This window comes from Pomacea canaliculata, linkage group LG3 (genome assembly GCF_003073045.1).
Source record: "Pomacea canaliculata isolate SZHN2017 linkage group LG3, ASM307304v1, whole genome shotgun sequence".
Taxonomy (NCBI): domain Eukaryota; kingdom Metazoa; phylum Mollusca; class Gastropoda; order Architaenioglossa; family Ampullariidae; genus Pomacea; species Pomacea canaliculata.
Window position 1 is genome coordinate 16827940 of NC_037592.1, and position 19875 is coordinate 16847814.

At 43.3% G+C, this 19875-nt stretch overlaps 1 protein-coding gene across 4 annotated transcripts in view; it reads left to right on the top strand.

Moving 5' to 3' along the window:
• LOC112560582 (rab11 family-interacting protein 1-like) overlaps positions 1 to 19875 on the top strand; it is a 23206-nt gene continuing 3331 nt past the window's right edge. The window contains exons 1-6 of one of the 4 annotated variants that reach the window (XM_025232512.1): positions 1 to 725; positions 1529 to 1595; positions 13963 to 14001; positions 17977 to 18079; positions 18844 to 18972; positions 19495 to 19652. In XM_025232512.1, the coding sequence (XP_025088297.1) occupies positions 1559 to 1595; positions 13963 to 14001; positions 17977 to 18079; positions 18844 to 18972; positions 19495 to 19652 (466 nt within the window). In that variant the 5' untranslated portion in view covers positions 1 to 725; positions 1529 to 1558. Of the gene's footprint in view, positions 726 to 1182; positions 1241 to 1528; positions 1596 to 6326; positions 6986 to 13962; positions 14002 to 17976; positions 18080 to 18843; positions 18973 to 19494; positions 19653 to 19875 lie in introns of those variants that run through there. The other 3 variants (XM_025232513.1, XM_025232514.1, XM_025232511.1) reach the window with 3 other exon arrangements.

Genomic DNA, 19875 nt, shown 5'->3' on the forward strand with positions numbered 1-19875 from the left:
CCCTTCAAAAACCAATACCAAGCTGAGGTCTTGGGGGGAAAAGATGGCGCTGCCTAGTCACAAACAAGGACCTCCAGTGAAATCAGTTAATGGTCAGGGTCACAGATCGAGGCCCTCACACCGACCTGTGTTCACCTGTTGACTCCACCTGTGACGATCGAGCGGGCTTTGCCACACAGCCAGTGAGGAGGAGAGCGGTGAGCCAGCGTGCATGGTGTCACCCACTCGCCTGCACGCTTGTGTCAGTTGTTACCTGTCCGGCAGCCATTGGCCTCACCTGCGAGGTACAGCACGCCTCGCGGCTCGGCGTCCTTTGTGTTTACACGCGTGTTCAGGTGGTGTGCAAGGGGGTTAGGGTTGTATGAAGCTGTCTCCTTGTCTTCATGCCCTCGTGCGCATGTTGTGTGTGGTGAAAAGCAACGCGACACCTGGTAAACTAAACAAGTTGGCGGAAATATTATGCGCAAAGGATTTCACGTGGGCCCCTCCTTCTGATGTAGCTTGTCAACAACATCGCACACAAGGGCAGAGAGCACCTTGGCGAGGGACAACGGGAGGGGGACGCGGGAGTCCTGTGTGGATTTCATAAACCGCCTGTGAACAGTGAAGTCGGTGAGCGTGCTTTCGTTAGTTGCCGCCGTCACACCTTCGCCCTAGGACACCTGATTCTGTTATCGTCATTTTTATACTTCTTTCGGTCGCTCCGCAAGTGACGGATTATTCAGGTAGGAGTTTTTATTTACTCACCTACACTGTTCAAACTAACGATCACGCCAGTAAGGTGATGTTCGTGTCGTTTATGTAACCTTAAACTATTTTCAAAGTTTGTAGAACAGTAAAATAGACGTTTGTAGTATATTTGTTGCTTTCTAACAGAGGTTACCTACACACATACACACCTGTGCTATCTGAAAGTAGAGCGTTCCTGTGAAACCTTTTGTAAACGAAGAAGCAGTGACCATTCATTTTTGAGCATTTCCGAACCCAAAATATAATCTACCAACTAATACGAAATAATACATAAAACTTAAAATAACACTAAGATAAATATAGAAAACGACGAATGATGTATAGATACACAGTCTGTACTAGAAAGACTGTATTACAGTGAAGTGTCATTTCTCCAGAATCAGGAACACGCAGAAAAAGCAAACTGAACGTTATTTTCGATTCTGAAACCCACCCTCCCAACTATTTAACAAAACAGCTCTTCCGCTCTCTGTCGATCAGCTAACAACAGGTGAGAATGTACGAGTACCCGGAGAGGGAAGTGGTATAAAGTGAACTTTTAAGCAAACGGGGAATACCTCTAGTGCAAGATATTCAAAGTATTTTTAGGATGGAGAGAATATGACAGCAATTAGGGTCTTCCTATCCAACATGGTGTAGAAATGGTAGAGATATTTATCGGGTCATGTCAGCAGAATAAGTTAATGACTGTTAATGGTGCTACATCTGCAGGATTAGTGTTCTGTATTGATTGCGAGGATTTGCAAAGATGTGTCAAGGGTATGTTCTATATTTTTAGGTGTCCAGGTGTGCTGTGTAAAAGCACAGCATGAGTGCTTGGAACCCCAGCCACGTTCAGTTCACAGGTAACTATGTGTGAATCCTGTGATGTGCATTGATTTGTTATTTAGTACAATGCAAAACATGCATGCAGGTGAGAGAGAGAGACCTCTTACTATTCAAATACCTTGTGTTGATTTCTTTGATCTTGTTGACTGATAGCAGAGAAGATTGTTGTGGGTCTGTTGAAGTGAGGATCCTGTGGTTCAACCCTTGCTTGAAGATGGCATGCTTATTGAATATTTTATTTGAAACATGATTCCTAGTTATTTTAATGAAATCAGATTCACTGCTTTATAAGAAACAGTTTATTTTTAGCCAAGAAAAGTGGAAACTATTACAGACCTGACTGTGCAGAAGTGCATGCATAGAGGCGGGCAGGCTGTTAGTCATTTCCTGTTAATCCCATTATTATTCATTCTCTTTATTTCACATAAGTAGTGCTGTAGGTTTTCTTACTTTATGCAGGGATAAATGCAGCTCAGAAATGAGGGACAAGATTCTGCTTGGGGTGCTCATGGGATAAAACACTAGATGAGACAAGACATATATTTTGTTGTCGCCATGTGGTGCCTGTTTGATGAAGGAAATTGTGTGGTGGCAGTTCCCAAACACTATGATTTATTGCCACAATCTGTGTGCTAGGTCTGCAAATAGGGAGCTGTCAGTGTCTGCACTGTACCTGTAGAGGACATAGAATTGATACAAGCTGCCTGTTCCAGTTTCCTCTTTAACATCAGCTGGGTTGTAGGTTGTTGTAAACCAAAGGTGGAGAACCTTTTTGGTTCAAGGGCCAGTTGATATTTGTAACATCAATCGCGGAACAAACAAATTTCTCTACTTGAAAATTAGCCTGCTGTATTTGGTTAAGCTGTAGTTTCTCCACAGTGTGTTAACACTTTTCCAGCATGTACAATCCCACCCTGTCTGGCACTGCTGTTCTATACTCACCACAATCCACTTTTTCGAAATTAGATACACTTACAAAGTGGCTTACATTCAGACATACTTGCATATGCACAAATAAACTCATAAATCCAAACGACTTTTAACCAGCAAAAACTGTATTTGCTCATCCTTTTGCAAATCCAGGAAAGAATGTTAGATACTTCTGATTGGTACGATCTTTTTCTGTTCTGTTTAATGAAAAACTCTACGCGATTCAAAAGCAGACATCAAACCGGAAGTGGTGTACCCTGGGCTTGGGGTCAAGATCACGTGTTTGTATTTCCTCCATATCGTCCATGTCAGCCGCGTGTAGCCGACGAGAAGCATAGGTGTCTCTCTCGTCATCTACACGAGTGTGTCTGGTCTATCCTGTAACGGACCTTTCTCGCCTACCCCTCGAAATTTATGCTATTATTATTATTGACAATATAAATGCCACATTTATGTGCATGTAATCATACATTTGTGTTGCTATGAAAAGATTTATAGATTTACTGAATTCTGCCGCGAGACATGAACGGAAAGAAAACAGACAAAAACGTGCTTCATGTTGTCTTAAAGAGAGTGGGTTAATTAATCGGCTTGGCTCACTCCTTTGTGGTGTTGATGTGTGATAATTAGAGCGGCTTTGCTGAAACTCGAAAAACCACGTTCTACCGCTTGCGTGAGCACTGTTCACCCACAGGTGTCCTAGGTGACAGATAGAGAGAAAGGCTGTTGCCCGCAGAATTTCAATTTTTCTGTTATGGAGGAAGAGATGCGTTCTACATATAGAATGTTTCATCCTGAGTCACATGTCCACCCACTGAGAATCTTTGCCTTGGCTGGTGATCTTTGTCGGGTGGCTGGCTACCTCGGTGATGAGATTGTCGTAATCTCAAGAAAGTGCGTCACAGACAATGTGTGACGTGCATACCGAGCCGTTGCGAGCAAACTCCGAGTCAGTTTGTTGGCTGTGGGCAGTGACAGCCCTGCTCGACTGTGTGCGTGCCTCCGTGTGCGTGCGTGAATGAGACAAGGCAGTGGCGGGTAGGGAAAGGTATACACCCCATGTATTTGAAACCTGCAGGATCGGAATGTCCTTCAGTCTGATGAACGTGCCTTGTGACAAAACTTGAATAGACTTTGCTTGCCTGTCTCGTTTCTCCTGTCGTTCTGGGGGAAGGAGGCGTGTGGCGAGGGGTACACAGCTCTCTGGGATGCTGGCAGACTATTCTCGGTCAACCTGTTAGCCAGCTTCCACGCAGGGGGGCAGGAGAAGGGGTTGCTAGTCACAATGGCTCGGGAGGGAGTGGCACAGCGGTGTCACAGCACACCAGCCCGGGAGGCCTTTGTGTCAGAGATGCCCCTGCGATCTTCCTCCGGGGTGGATAAGCATCCGACGCGGTCATGAATGCGATTGTAAGGTTCAAAGGTCATGAAGCTAGTAACAGAGCCAGTGCTTCTGATTATAGTAGGTGAAGTGCGTGCACCTACGAAAACCCGTTTCAAGATTTTGACTCACTGCAGCGCACTTGTCTATATTGATACTATATATTTTCTATACTGATGCTTGAGATTATGTTACTTTTTCTGCTGCTGTTGTGTAATTTGGGAATAATGACCACGTGTTAATTCTGAATGCTTGCTGTATTTGTGCTGTAGCCAATTAAAAATAATTTGACGAGCATCCACAAACCCATGAGAAGTCACGATCGTGGCTCGCAGTACTTGATGATTTCGAGCTTGAATCCGTGAATGGGTGGCGGTTGGGAAGTCATTCCCTTCAGAATTCTGGTGAACTGAGCAGAGCCCTCGTTGAGGAGGGGGTGAGGAGGGTGAGGAGGAGAGAGAGAGAAAAAAAAAAAACTACGCTCATGTGGATCTTTAACTGGAAGCCAAGCTCGTGGCAGTTTGTCGCGAGGTGACAGCGTGGCGACACTGTTTTTACCTGTCGCATCAGGTGTCTGCGCACTTTCTTGCTGCGGCGGGTGTTACTGTGGGAGGAAATCAGTCGGGGTTAACAACCGGAGTATGTCCACAGGCTATTGCAAAGTAAGGATTGTCTCGCCGTGGAATTATTCTACTGTCTGTCTCGCACACAGCTGGCGGAATGGGAGGTAGTATGCAAATTACATCTGTGTAATTTCTGTTGTTTTCTCTGACATTTAGCCAAGCTTGGACAGACTCTCTCCAAGCTTTGGAAATTCCTGCACGATGACCAGTTTCTTCATTGTGTGTGGCACACAAACCCGTGTTCCTTCTGCAGGACAACAACCCAGGCTCTAGTCCCAGCATGCATTCAGACCTCGGGGACTGGGGTGGTAGCTGTCTCAAGGATTGTCGCTCGACAAAACGCAGTCCCTTTCTATTTAGTTGTTCCGAGAGTTTGTGTCGCACTGCCGTTGTAAATGTTTCACGAGGGAAAGAGGGAGGCGAGCTTCCAGACAATAAATTTTGTGTGCACGAGACAGACGCCTTGTAAAGATGTCTCGGGCTTTCTCTCACTTATAGGAAACGGGATTATCGTCTTCGACTTTACCGTTGCCTGTTAACAAGGTTGGTTAAACATTGCAGTGAGTTCGCTTCTTGTTGACTCTCTCGGTGGAGAGAGCCTGCTTTGTTTTCTCCTCCCCTCCCTTTCTCGAAATTTCATTTTATTCGTTTAACTGTATCAGTTTGTGCTTGTTTAATGGTAAACAATTTTCGTAGCCTAAATCCACATTTTTCAGAATGTTTCACACACAGGAACGCCCACAGTTAGGAATTCAGAAACACGGCCACAGGGCCGAGGCTCATGCATCAAAAAAGATGAGAGAGATCACAGACTTGCATACTTGTATGTCATTCTCTTATGTGACCGCTTTCATCAGAACGATCAGACTATTAAGGGGCGAGATTGTGGAGCATAGTCAGGTGTAGTGGCACTTATCGACTCAATAACTGAATCCGGCAATCATTTAACTGTCCCACTCGACTGTTGTGACTCCTTCGTGACTGGTACGCTGCAGTCGATCGACGTGTAATGAAAATAATCGTCCATGACCACCACATGGATAGAGTTTACTTGACCGGAACGGGAAGAGAAGTGTAACGACGAAATGGCGGGTGAGGGAGGGAGAAGGTGAGGAGAATAGAGGAGAACTGATCGCACATGCAGGACCAGTCAACACGCGTGTAGAGCTCGTTTCCTCAGTGTGAAGTGTTCGCACGACTTTGCTAAAATGTTGTATACGTGGGAAGCAGACGACAGCTAAAATGAATGTGAACAAAGGAGACAGCAGTCAGACTAGCCATTGCTAGTCACTCACGTCTCTTAAATTTGAGCAGTGACAGAATTTTTTTTAAAGGCAAGAGTTGGAAGAGCCGTAGTGTTAACATGTTTCTGTCTGAGCGCCGCCTTGGCCAAAAGACTGTAGATAGGCTGTCTGAGGCTCAAATATTTTCTACAGCTTCTGGTGGTCACAAGTAATTTACCTTGGAAACGGACTCTTTAGGCTTATTATTCCTCCTACAGGAAGATACCAGCCATCATCGCAGGTTTTAAAATGGTATGCAAACTAGTTCCACATCTTTGCACCGATAAAAAAGAGTGAACAGTAGTCAGAAAATCCATTTTAAAGACAAAGACCCTTCCTAACCTGGAAAATGTCGTGTTTGACCATTTTTGACAAAGTTGTGTATGAAGGTTACAGGAAACCAGAGATTTGAAAGGCAAATTTTCGAGACATAGCAACTTTGGCTAAGAAGCTAAGTTCAGACTTATTTGTCAATACATTGGTAACATATTTGCCACCGGGATTTGGGGTCACTTTGGAGTTTTGAAGCTTCGGCCCTTTGCCCAGTTAAGAACTGTCGATCAGAACGTTCACCACGGTTGACTACCTGAGCTGAATGTCCCAATCTTGCACAAGAATGTTTCTAAACCTTTAACACAATTTTTTGTGCAAATCAACCTTGCCATTGTGGTGTCATCTGCTTTAATGAGTCCTGCAATTCGCTGTAAATGTCAACCCCCCAATCGGCTAAAATGGCTTTTACATGTAGGATCGATGTGAAGCTGGCCAGCTAGCCAGTTTGACACACGTCTTCAGTTTCTGTCGTCTGTCATCTTGTGGATGACAAGGAAGCAAGAGCTAGTCTACATGTCATCAACCCTCCTGAATCTGGGGCAATTGTACAATCCCATCTCGTAAAGTCCCCTTCCCCCTAAAAAAAAAAATAAAAAACAAAACCAGCCAAACTCTCAAACCATTAAATAAAAAGCTCTTGGCGTCTAAAGGAACACCACCAACGGTTGGCGACACTGTGGGCGGCAGTCTGGGTCTCGTGACTACAATGTTAACGGCATTGAGCGAAGTGCACTCTCTGTTCCGGTTTCTGTCACTCGTCGACCTTGGAACACAAATTCTCGCACCTGTACTTAAACTTCGCGGAGTCCCCGCTCGCGGCGTCTTCATTCTTCAGTCTTCGTTGCGGTGCAACCTAGGTGAGCTTTACATTTTACTGTAGGTACGCAATCCATGTGCTTAGAATTGAACACCTGCCTCGTACAGGTACGGGGCATGAAAATGTCATTGTCTCACAGAATCGCCGCCATCTGACAATGAAAGGTGAGGTGCATGGAGAGGATTACCTGAGCGTGTTTCTGTCGACTGTTCGTAACGAAAGCATGAAATTTTTGTAGCATTAAAAAATGTTGACATTTATGTTGTTTAAAAAAAAGTCTTTTAGGAGGGATTCAACATTAATGTAAATAGTGTATCCTTTGTAACAATAGCCCCCCAAGAAAAACTGCTCCGTTTCCGAGGTAACAAGATTATATCGATGTTCTCACCCAGGTTGAAGGCGATCCGGTGGCCAGTGGTTAGCGTCTGTCACCAATAACCTGAGAATTGGCGGTCCAGGGTTCAGGTTTCGTCTCGGGCACAGTTTTCTTTCTCTACATGTGGCATCTGTTTACAGGGCTGGTTGCTTTGTTGTGATACAATGTGCTGGCTTGGCAGGAAACACCAAATTTTCCTTAACTTTCTTTTTGGAAAAAAAGTTCACGCAACGCCACAAAGTATGTTGACTGGTCACACCTCAGTATTATACAATCGGGTTCTTTCCTTCACATCATTTAGATCACGAGTGCTTTTCTTCCCCCCCCCCTCCAACCGCCCCCAAAAAAAAGTTCACATCCAATGTCAGCGCTGTGTTCTTTTAAACTATTAGCATCTTTATATTTGACTCTAGTCATGCTCTAATATTGCCGTGCTGTATTGCAGCACATGAGGTCAAGAAGGTGGAGTTAGCTAATTTGGTGTAACGACGCTAATGTAGCATCTAGGCGTGGTGTAATGAGGTTGTCGTGTGAAGGCAGGTTTTACTGTTGTCACACTGGCGCAGGGGAACATAAACACCACAGGGGGATATCGCCTTGGACGCACTGGGCTGGTAAACCCGTCAGACAATTTCTATACTCCGGCAGCATAAAATGTCGTCCACAAGACATTCGTGAGAGAAAGACTTTTGGTGAACAGCTATGAGAGTGTACTTTAGGAATAATTTACAGCAACTAATGGTGCGTCCTGGGTGTGACTCCACCCCTACACCCCGGCCCTCTGTGACTTATGCGCACACCGCCTTTTATTTGTCCTTGTATGGTGTCCAGTGAAAAGGTAGTAGTACTTCAGATAGTTCAACTGGTGACTGTCGAAGCTGCTGTAGAGTAAAAGTTTTTAGTACGAACGTGGCGGGTATGGTTTTAGCTGGATCTTTAAAAAAATTTGGGGTGTGGGTGGGAGTGATGCTGGGTTTTTCTTTTTTCTTCAAATAGATGGTTTGATCCCCCTGGTGATCTGTGATCGCCGATTGCGCCCCTTCCCCGTAATCAGTGAGGCGTGAAATTCTGTTGAGAGTCCGTGGTCCCTTTACATGGCAGAGAGCGGGCCACCCATTAACTGCGAGACTGAGACGTTAACTGACCGCAGGCAAAGGTAGACAGAGCCATTTACCGCGGTCAGAATGATCACAACTACCTGTAGGTACCCCAAGAGTTGTTGAATTTTAATTGTTACGTTGCACTGTCCGAGGGTTGCTAAGGTAGTAGTATCCAAATCAGCAGCCTGGACAATTTTAGCATTTGTAATCAAACTATCTTATTTCCCCTCTCTGCCTCCAAACGGTCACATGATTCCGTCGAGAGCTGGGGAAAGTACGGCATCTAGGGAGAGGAGATAGCCATTGCTCTCTCTCACTCACACCCACAAAAGCACCGAGAAAAAATGCGGTCTCAAACACCTCACTCCCTACGATCAAAAAGTTAGGGGGATTACTTTTTATCATTATACATGTTCTTCGCCTCGGGGAGTACCCAGGAGGGGGGTGCGTGCGTGCCTAACAACTAACGAGTTAGCGGAAAGACGACTTGGGACAGCCTGATGACCTACATAGGTTAGGTGTACATAGTGATGGCGACGATGCGGTGACTGGAGTGATAGATGACACATTAATGGAGTCCCACACCAAGTTATTCCTCGATGTCCGAGGTACGCGGCAGTTACAAGCTGCGCGCTTTACCTCAGGTACCGCGCGTGCAGACGTGACTTTATTGCCATTCCCTGGATTTGTTTTGCTTTGCTCTCATGACCTTGCCACACTTAGTCTGCAGTTAAGAAGATTATAGTTACATGGTAGGAGTCCTGTTTTTATTCTCCTTCTATCTTTCCAACGGTGATTTTTGTTGATGCCTACTTGGCGGGGATGGGGGAGAGGACGCAACACTGTACCGAAAAGAAAAAGGTTATGTCTAGGTAGGTCCTCCAAGCTACCAGGCATGAACGTTTGCTAACATGAATTTTCAAGTGGGTTTTTTGTTGTTGTTGTTGTTGTTGTTGTTGTTGTTTTTGCGTTTGGACAGACAAGATTGAACTTCATAAACAAGGTAACTTTTTCTGCTGCTGGTTGATGTTCACGTGGACCGGTTGGATGGAGGAAGGAAGTTGACGACAACCGTGCATTGGGATGATCGTACTTGCAGTCACTTCTGTCCACATGTTTCACGCTCTTCTCAGCCCTCTTCCCTGCCGATGTTCTTCGCAAAATGCGACAACAGCTGTTAGGATGGTGTAGGAGGCGTGAGAGGTTTGTAGCTGAGGACTAACGAGGAGAAGTGAGAGGTGACGTTTACTCTGCGGTCTGTGCCAGTCTTGTTCATGTGACGTCCGAGTCTTGATGCCCCGTTGATGCTGTCTTTACGGCCTTGGGCGGGAGGATTTGCTGTCCAGCAGTTGGAGGACGTGGCTGTCAAGTTTTCTGGTGACCTTTCCCGTCTAGCCACTTTGACGGACATGACGATGGAGAGTAAGAAGGGAAGTGCGTATCGAGGAAGGTTAAGAGTTGTCCAGGTTGCCAAGTAGATGTACATTCCCTCTCTAAATGACTTGAAGCCTGCGGGAAGACACGTCACGTTTGTTGATACAGCGACTTTTACACCTACGCACTGGGTAAAATGATAACAGCGAGGTCTCATTTCCATTTCACAGGCAACTGCTAAAAAAAAAAAAATTAAAACTTGACCTAATTTAAATGTTTGAGGACCTTGGGCGTATGAAATGAGCGTAATATTGTGCTGCCGCCGGCTGTGAACAGATTGGTAGGATTAAGTATGTATAGGTTAATCTTTCATATGTTGTGTTTAACACCGCCTCTTATTAGAATTCTGTTTGTCTGATCTCTGGTCCGAGTAAACATATAGGATGCACTCTGTTCGTTTCTATGTAAACTCTTATTAAGAGGTTATGGATCTTTCCTTTCTATATACATTCTACAAACTCTCACAGCACTTAGGGCTTGCACGTTGTGTTGTCTTAGAAGAAATGTGCACACCAACGAGAGTGAGGAGGAGGAGGAGGAGGAGCGGGGTATGACTTTAGCCACATTTTTCTAGTTTTTATCCGTTAGCAGCAACTTTCCTAGTGTCTTTCAGAAATGTGGCGAAGTGAATTACTCGTACAACAACCACAGGTGAAGCAGGTGTCACGATCTGGACGTTCGACCCACTCAGTGCACATGCTCCGGCCGGCAAGAGCTACGCATGCGCAGGAAAGTCGAATCGCTTTCTTGATATACGGCGAACATCCGTTCATACGTTAGTATATGTCTAGAATGTAACGTGTAATCCTCTATAAGACAAGAATTTTTTTTATAAACTTGGACAGTATGTCTTTTATTTGGAGACGATCATTCGCTTTATGCTAGGTCAGCTAGGAGAAACATTGTCTTTACAAAAGTGACCCTCAGATGGCGGAAATGAACCGTTGAATCCTGCGCGTGCGCACACTGTGTGTGATGAACAGCTATCTCAGACCAGAGACGTTTAAATGACATTTACCGTTTCCGCTCAGACGAAGGTTCAGCAACTTTGATGCAGACTAAATTTTCCGTTGTACGGATGTTACAGCACAACCTGTTAACCATACCCCTCCCCTTCCAAAAAACAAACAATAGCAATTTTAACTTTCACATGTTATCTGGGTAAATGAAGAAGAAATAAGTTTTTACTTCGATAAACATGCATCACATTTTTATAATGTTATTGTATTTTTTAAAAAGTCATTATCAGAAGTCAGTCGTAATTATACAATAAAAATGCAATGCTGGAAATTAATCATCTATCAAATTTAAAAAAATGCAGTAGTTTTATCTGAGACAAGCTCGCATTTGAAATGTGTTTATATTTGATTAAGAATAATAATACGCATGGAAAATTAACTCAAATGCGCCCACTGAATAAAAGAGAATCAATAATACAAAGTAGACTGCAATGTCTGTGATCGATATTAATTAAATTCAAATCTGGATAAGATTTACTTACCAGTCTGTCGAGAGAATTGGGTTTGGACCTTTTTTTTTTTTTACTTCAATCCAAGTTTCTAAATCTCTAGGGCTATATTCCAAAATTAGCTATTTCATTTTCTGGCCAAAAAATTCTTTCTATAACAACAATCTGCGCGATGTTTTATCTATTGACTCGAATGCATGCAATAATTGGCTGTCCTGAGCCACACTGGCTGTTACAAATACTCGCCCGTTACAGAACTCTTCAGTATAGGAGAGTCAATTTCTTCTACTGTCCTAGTGGCAGGTAAGAATGTCGATGTTTGAAGGCTTAGATCTTGAAAATTAAGCTTAAATATATACTTATATTTTGTGAGTTTATTACTTTAAAATTAACTTAACCCGATTATGAACAAATTTTGCACTCATGTTCTTAAAAATGATCCGACTACAAGACTGCTTTTCTCTGTTAACTTTTATCAGACCAGTTGTAATGAGTTCTTGTCCACAACTTGATTGTCTTGAAGGACTGTAGCTAGATATCTGCTTTTACATTCGACTCTGTCTCGCGCACTTGTGAATGTGTGATCGGCGGTTGGGGAGGGGGACAGGAGCGGATTTATGTGCGTTGGTTGGAATGTCCCCATTACTACAACACCTTCAACGACCGCTTAATGTTATTTATGTCAAAAGCACTTAGTACCTCCTTGAACTTAGCATTTTAATGTGATGTGCAAACGTAGAGAAAGCCAGTAGGCTGTGTTCTGTGCTACCACAAAGCCTTCTGTTCACGTGACCATTAAATGCAGCCGACTGTGTCTGGCCAATCAGCAACAGTACAACTTTCGCTTTCTGATTTTTGTGTGTGTACCGCGGGCAGTTACACGGTGTGCATGAATAAAAGATCCTCGCTTGGTGGCCAGTGGCTGCGATTCTTTTGATCACTTGACCTTTAGTTATTGAGAGGGTCGAGTGCGCTGGAGCGTTGGGTGGACCCGAGGTAGTGAGAAGGGGAGGTCTATTTTTGGTTACTTGTGCATTGGTGCATGGCGCCCTGCATCATGATGGGGACACGCACGGCCCGAGCTTCCTAAGGTACTATGGCACTAACCCTTTCAAAATATTCCGGGTGTGTTGCGGTAAGCAGCTATAGTGTCGAAATAAGCAAACTGAAACCGGTGACGGGAAATATACTTTAATTTGAGCGATGCGTTTTTGTACGTCTTTGAAAATAACATTACCTACCACACACAAGATATCTAGAGGTATACGTTCAAAGAAAGCAGACAACTGCTGGAAAGATTCAGTCATTTGTAATTCCGATCTTTTCCTTCCATTTCATATCCTGCAGCCTTTGTTCCGCAGGCCCAGTGTATGATAAAGAATGTGAAATATGTTTAGAGAAAAAGGAGTCGCTAGGTTTGACCATTCTTTAGAGACGACGACCCATACTTCTGTAATATGAAGTATATGGACGGTGAGTTGGACATCCACACGCAACCTACAGGAAGACTACAGAGTTGGGGTCCCTTGTACAGTGTAATTACCTCCGAGGCTAAATCAAAAGAGAACCGAGTGGCCAAACCTACTTTTGCGGCGCGGGGCTGGACCGGCTAAATGCGAGTTTGATTGTGACGAATGTCTTAGGGTTGGAGCGGCCGATACATCAAGATCAGGCTGTCTTTGAAGACTACTCGCCTGGGTGTGTAGTGGTGGTGGTGGTGGTAGGGTGGCCACTGCTGATTAATCGGCGCTTTTTACGATCGTGATTCAGTCAGTGTTAGGTGATGTATACATCTATGTGTGTTTCCCTTCCACTCCGCTTAACAAACAGTTGACTCAGAAAAGTAAAGCATCCTTTCCTGAATGTCGCCGTTTCTAATATCGTGGGGAGGATAAAGAACTCTTGTATGACGCCTCTTGTTACATCTCTGCAAAGGCATTCGGACTTAAAAGTTTGTGGGGGCAACCATTTAGTCGCCGTATAATTATTTGTTTTTGTTGTTTGTTTGTTGGTTGGTTTTTTTGGACAGCAAGACAGACGGACACAGTAAAGAGAGTACGCGTAATTAATGAAGGAATGTGTATTGATTACGCATTAATGAAACGCAGGGCTCTTCTGTAGGTACTCTTCGATGTTACTGGCTTCCTGCATTTCTTTCTTGTCTCCGGCACGACCACCTTCAAATATGGATTTGCGTTGGGAATACGAAATCCACGAGATAAAAACGAGCTTTTAGAAAAATCAGTGACAATAGGCCGATCGACATGCAGAATAAAAACATTCAGCCCCTTCACGGGCACACACACACACATAGGGAATGAAAGACCAAGTCTTTTATGCACATAGAAACAAATGTCTGCATACTTACTACTGATACCATTGTTATTGACGTGGTGATTATCTCTCGTCGTGTGGTGGCAGCCAATGGTCTGCAGTCTATCTGGAGGCTACAGATCAAAATATACATCACTTCCTCACAAGAATATGTTTGTGTGTGTGCGCGCGTGCGCTTCTCGTAAATGGTGCGTGTGGTAATTATGTGAGTGTTGTAGTGTCGAAGTGATTAATGATGCTTAACGAACACTTAACAAAACCAACGGAAACGAAAGCTAACCTGGATTTTTTTTTTATGTGTGCAGTTTTGCGAGCACGGAATCTGATTTCTAAAGGGAAAAGTGGTAAGTATTTTGTGATTTATTTTTTTCACATGTTACTTTCGTTCGAATGGGAAAACACCCCAGAAATATCAGAATGGTTTGTTTTGTTTTGTAAAGAGAGTGGATATTTTCATATAACGCTTGTTTTCCGGTGTCATAATTGGGAGCTGTTAATTAAACAAAACCTTTTAACCGGGAAAGTGTCACCGAACATTTTGACCAAGTTGAGAAAATTTTAGGGGGAGATCACAAGAAACCAGCGATTTGAGTGCTAACGTTTGGGACATTAAAATTTTGTTCAACATAATGAACTAAATCCAGACTTGTTTTTCATTACATTGCCAATACAGTAGACTGAGTAGAGTGAGTAGACTAAAAGGCACCTTGGAGGTTTGATGCTTCGGCACTTTGTAAAGAATGGCCTTTATCGGAATCTGGTTCAGATAAGTTTCGTTCTTAATTAAAAGCCGGTCCGCTACGAACTGGTTTCGTGTCAATCGCTGGTCTAATAAGTTTGTTTTTTTTTTAAATTTGCCCAAACCTTTTCCCAGTGCGTCGAAAATGGCGACATTGCACTAACAGTGTTTCCCAAGTGGTAAAGTAAAAGTAAGTGGTTGTGAAAGGTGTGGCTACAGAGTCTTCTGAAGATACAAGCATTGGGCTTTCCACATGTTTAATACTCATTGCACTTCGTTTATTTTATATCCTATACGTGTAATATTTAAGTTATATTTTATCATACGTATTTACTTTCTTCTGCACCAACCGACCATATGATCATCGTTTCACTTTCACTAAAAGTGCCGTTGCATGATTTCCAGAGAGAGCTTTTTACTTTTCGATCCTTTTGGATATGAGCGCTCAGCCAACTGGTAACCTTTTTCATCCTGGCTACCATGAACATATTCAGTTTTGTACACTGCGCATTTTTCCTGTTTTTTCGAGTCAATTCTTGGCAGCAAAATATGAACATAAATTTCTCTCATGAGACAATAAAAATTGTATTAAATAGAATCTTCCCTTCCTCCTGAAGTCGACGTTGATCGCCCAATTGAGATACGGTTTAGTCAGCATCAACACTCGGGCCTGCGAGACATTGACCAAACAACGACGAGTGATGTCGATGTTTGCTGAGCATCACTTGGCCACTCGTTTCTGTGATAGAGACCACGTCTGTGACCATCAGCGCTTCACCGTCATTTCTGTTATCTATGAGAGCACTTAGCCTGACCCCTTTTTTTTTCAAATAAACGGTGGTATATGTCGTTAATTAACGGGAACTTATGAACTGTGCTTGTCAGCACAGTAAAGAGATTGGGTAATACAGTAATATACAGGCGTAATATAAACGCGATTCATCAATATTGGTGGAGACTGAACACGTCTTAGTGACTGTTGGCTTGATAGTTGCACTGACATGATGAGGATGGGAAAAGGAGGGAAATAAAAACTCGGCCAGGGTGCGGTTGTTTCGTCCTCTATCCACACGGGACTTTGCCCCTCTGGGAAGGATCTGCTGCATAATTTAAGTTTCAATCGGATTTCTTTAATATTTAATTGTGTATTTAATGTGTATTTGTGTACCGTCTATCGCGGTGGATGATTGTGTTTTCTGTTTGAGACTGGCGTTCTCTTTTGTACATGATGTCTCTCTGATTTTTATTTCTGTTGGCAGACGTAGATATGTTGATTTTCACATCGACTTAGCACACTTTGTAAACGTCACATCGTGCCCCTTACACTTCATAAACGACACGCGCGCGCTTGGCCCTCCACTGGCAAGGGCGTCACTGACAGCTCTGTGACATCTTCGCCAAGGTCGCCAGCGCAGCAGCAGGACATCCTCTAGTTGCACCGACATAAACGTAACACTCCCCCCGCTTCCGGCAAGAGAGTGATAGTCTCTCACACTCGAGAACACCCAAGTGCACGCGTGCGCAAAGACAGGCGTGCTTCTATATGCACATCCCTATTTGACCCAGGACACCATGTGCTCTTGACAAATAATGTCTTTAGGTGACGTCACCTTATTGTTTTCCTTTCCCTTCCCCACCCGTGAAGTTTACTGCTCTTGGCTTCACCGGGAGAGGGGGCCATTGTCGGTATGTTATGTGATCAATGACCCCTCACCTGAAGCCGCAGAGATCATGGAAGCCTGTGCCTCGAGCTGTAGCGCAGAGCACGCGGGCAACATAGATAATTGGAAAGACGACCCCGACTGTTCCTTGTTTGTATTGACTGTAATTACCCCTCAGTCCCCCCACCACCACCTTCACTAAGACATGCACGCACACGCACACATTCTCTCTCGTTCTTCTAGAATTAAGTGGACCGGAAACGTTTTCGGGATTTAGCGTGATCTCAGGTGGATTAACGAGCAGATACAAGACAGGCAGACGGTACACTAGGTAAGTGAGCGGCCCAGACTTGTCTCGTACTTGCCGACACAGTGGTATACCATGCAGAAAGGCAAGAAGACACGCAAGGCCCCGGACACAAAACTCGAGATAATCTCACCTGAAGATGTGGCCCGCCCCGCTTGAACGCCCCAGAGATTAGTGGGGTACTCTTCCTGCACAGAGGGAGAGCGGCGACGGCCAGCGATTTTATCTTTTCGCCGACTTTGACGGTCGATGCCCTCTTTCTTTCAATGGCTATTTGTTCTTTTCTCTCGGTGAGTGCTAGAATTTCCACTGGAAAGTCTGAGAGTTCATCGGGTGCTGAATGCTCTGTTGGCGATCCCACGATCATTTAAACTGGGGTTGATGGGAGCTGGAAAGGAACATCAGAAGCGTTTACACAGAGAATGAGATTTGACAGTTTCGTTTCACGCCAGCAGGTTTCCCATTGTATCTTCTTGTTTATGATTCACAAATTCACTGCCTTCCAGCACAATGTGTGACCTCTGAAAGGTCTTTGAGTAAAGATAAAGTCAGTGGCTAAAACAGGTAGTGTACATGATTTGTCGTTCTCATGACACCATATTCCTTCTCTCTGTTTATTCTTTCAGGAACTGACGTTGAACTTTTTAAAGAAAAAAGCTAGGTACCAAATTAATAATTTATTTTATGAGCAAGATGTGAAAATACAGACTGTGCACTCTTCACTATTGTTAAAGCAGCTGAAATAAGTCGAGAAAAAGTTTCGGGTTAATAAATAGCGTGAAGCATAAAATGTTAAAGCATCTGCACAGCCACCTCGCATTTTTATGCAACATTTTAGCCGTTCTTGTCCACCCACTCGACCACGCAGAAAGCTGTGATCCCCGCTATGAAATTCGTAACACGCACGTTACCATGCGTGAGATGAAAGGCATTTTATGGCGGAATTTTGAAGCGCTGGGGATCGTAAACCATAGTTTATATCCTCCTCTTTCTTTTAACTGTGACTAGGCTTGTCATAGGGAGACTGTGACCGTCGTTATCACCTGTGATGACAGGGAACGCCGCAAACACCGCGCTTATCAAGTTACATTGATGCCGCAGATGCTGACAGCCACATGTGGTCAAAGGCTAGGAGTACAGCTTGGGACAGGAAGATAGATGTATGGAAACAAAGACATTTTTGCGTCGATACGCAAGCTGTACAAACAAAAGCCCGGGGACTCAGGTTACAAGCGGAAATTAGCAGAAGAGCGCAAACTTCGCATAAGGAAAACAATTCTTGTTAGGATTTGGTCACGGAGCTGGGGGCATATGTAGGTATGGGAGAAAATAAAAAGTAGCTTTCCTTGGGGCTAAATTCGGTTTGACAAGAACGAGGCACAAAAAAGTGGGATGTAAAACAGGATCCATGTCTAGAATATGCTAATACATTCAACAGATTAATTAGTAGAAAACTGTACAGATAAAAGTCATAAAACGTGTACTTAAAGATTGAGACAATGATTAACAGTATCATACATGAGAAATTGTGGTGTTCTCTCCTTTTTTAGAGAAGTAGTTTAAGAAAAACAAGCTACATTAACTGGATCTATGTAACTTTTTTACTTTACAGGTAGTAATGATGTGTTTGTGACAATTCAGCTTGGCAAAGAGAAGTACCAGACCTCAACCATCAAGAATGCCCAGAACCCAGAGTGGTTTGAGGAGTGTGACCTGTAAGTGTGTGACCACACCATGGTTGAGAATGGTGCTGCTAGTATATAAATGTACATTAGAGTGTTTCTGTGGCCCTATGCTCCGCTGGGGTCGAATAGGAACAAGAAGAAGAAGAGTTTTTTCAGTTGTACTTTGATTTGTAATCCGACTTTTTGACCTTTTCTTCTCCACAAGACACAGATTGGCTGATGATTGTGATTCCAGCTTTTCTGGTACTGAGTGGCAGTAGAGGAACAGAATAATGTTAAGCTATCAACTTAGAGATTAACATGAAGTTAATAGTGCAGTGTCATATTTTTAGTTTTAGGTGTGTATGCATATGATCTTTGGACATGTGCATATGGAAAAGAGAAGATTAAAATATTGAAGAAAGTGTTTTAGGAACTTTAAAAAGAACTTTGCAAGAAACCTTGAGTGTTAAAAAAGTGAAGCATAACAGCTAATGTTAAGCTAGTTGATTCTGCTGGCTGTCAGAATCATTGGTTGGGAACTGTCTTTCAGAAATTTTGTTAAGTTTTCACCTTCACAAAGGAGCAGTTGAAGTTTAGATACGATAAATTGCACCAGACTCAGAACCATATTTGGGGATATTCTGTGCTAGAGATGTCTCGTACCAGTTTAGCACAAACGGACTTAATTTTTCCCATCACTAATGACTTATAATAATGTGCTGCTTATCTGTTAAATAATTTAATGTGAAATATAGCAAGTTTAATGAATATTTAGAATAAAAATTCAAGCAAAGATTGTTGCAATGTTTCAGCCCTATACCACACATGCACTCCGAGATTGAGGTACAGCTTTTCCACCGTGGCATATTGTCAGATGATTTCTTGGGTTACACCACCATTCCTCTGTGGGAACAAAAAATTCAGGATAAAGCAAAAAGCCAGTAAGTTTCCTGAGTGGGGTCAGATATTTTGTGACTTTTAAAAGGTAAACAGCAGAGATTGTGTGTGTGCTCGTGTGTTTCAGTCACTGCCATTACCAGGTGATGAAGAAAAAATAAAATAAAATGATGAATGATGATGATGATGATGATGTAGTTTTGTAGCGCGCTAGTATCCGCATCACAAAGATACGCTCAATGCGCGGTGATCCCAGCAGCCACCAAACTGCAGGTCAAATGAAAACTTCAAATAAGAATGATGAAGTGATAACATTTCCCACTCAAAGGCCTAGAGAAGCTGCATTTAACAGTGCAAAGCTTTTGACTTCACTTCAGTACTGCAGTCGATATAAATGTAAATATTTTGTTAACAGCAATACCCTATCATGCGTATAACACTTAGAAGCATGCATTGGCTTTTTGTACAGTCCCACATTTTCTCCTCATTTTTGCCATCCCTACTCTAATATTACGAGACCACATTTAAAATTTATAATCAACCATTATTATTGTGAATTTCATCAGATGGATCCATTTGAAAAACAAGCCATCTAGGGGACCAGACAACAAGCCTCGTGGAGAAATTGAGGTCAAAGTGACTTTTCATTCCCACAGCCGTGTAGATTTCAGCTCAGGGCTTAAAAAGCGATCATCCTCACTTCGAAATCTTGCTACCGCGTTTGGTATGTGAGTTTTATTTCATTGTTGCATGATTTTGTTTATGTGACCAGTCTTGATGCAAATATTTCTTCTTTGTTGTATTCCTCTGGTCTTTCCACAGTCTTTCCCCTTAAGAAAACTTTTTTGAAAGGAATAGTTAAGAGATTTGGAAGAGCTGGCTTATAGATTTTTTTTTAACTTTGCTACTATCTTCCGCTAGGGTAGTCTGTTACTTGCTGTGACCTT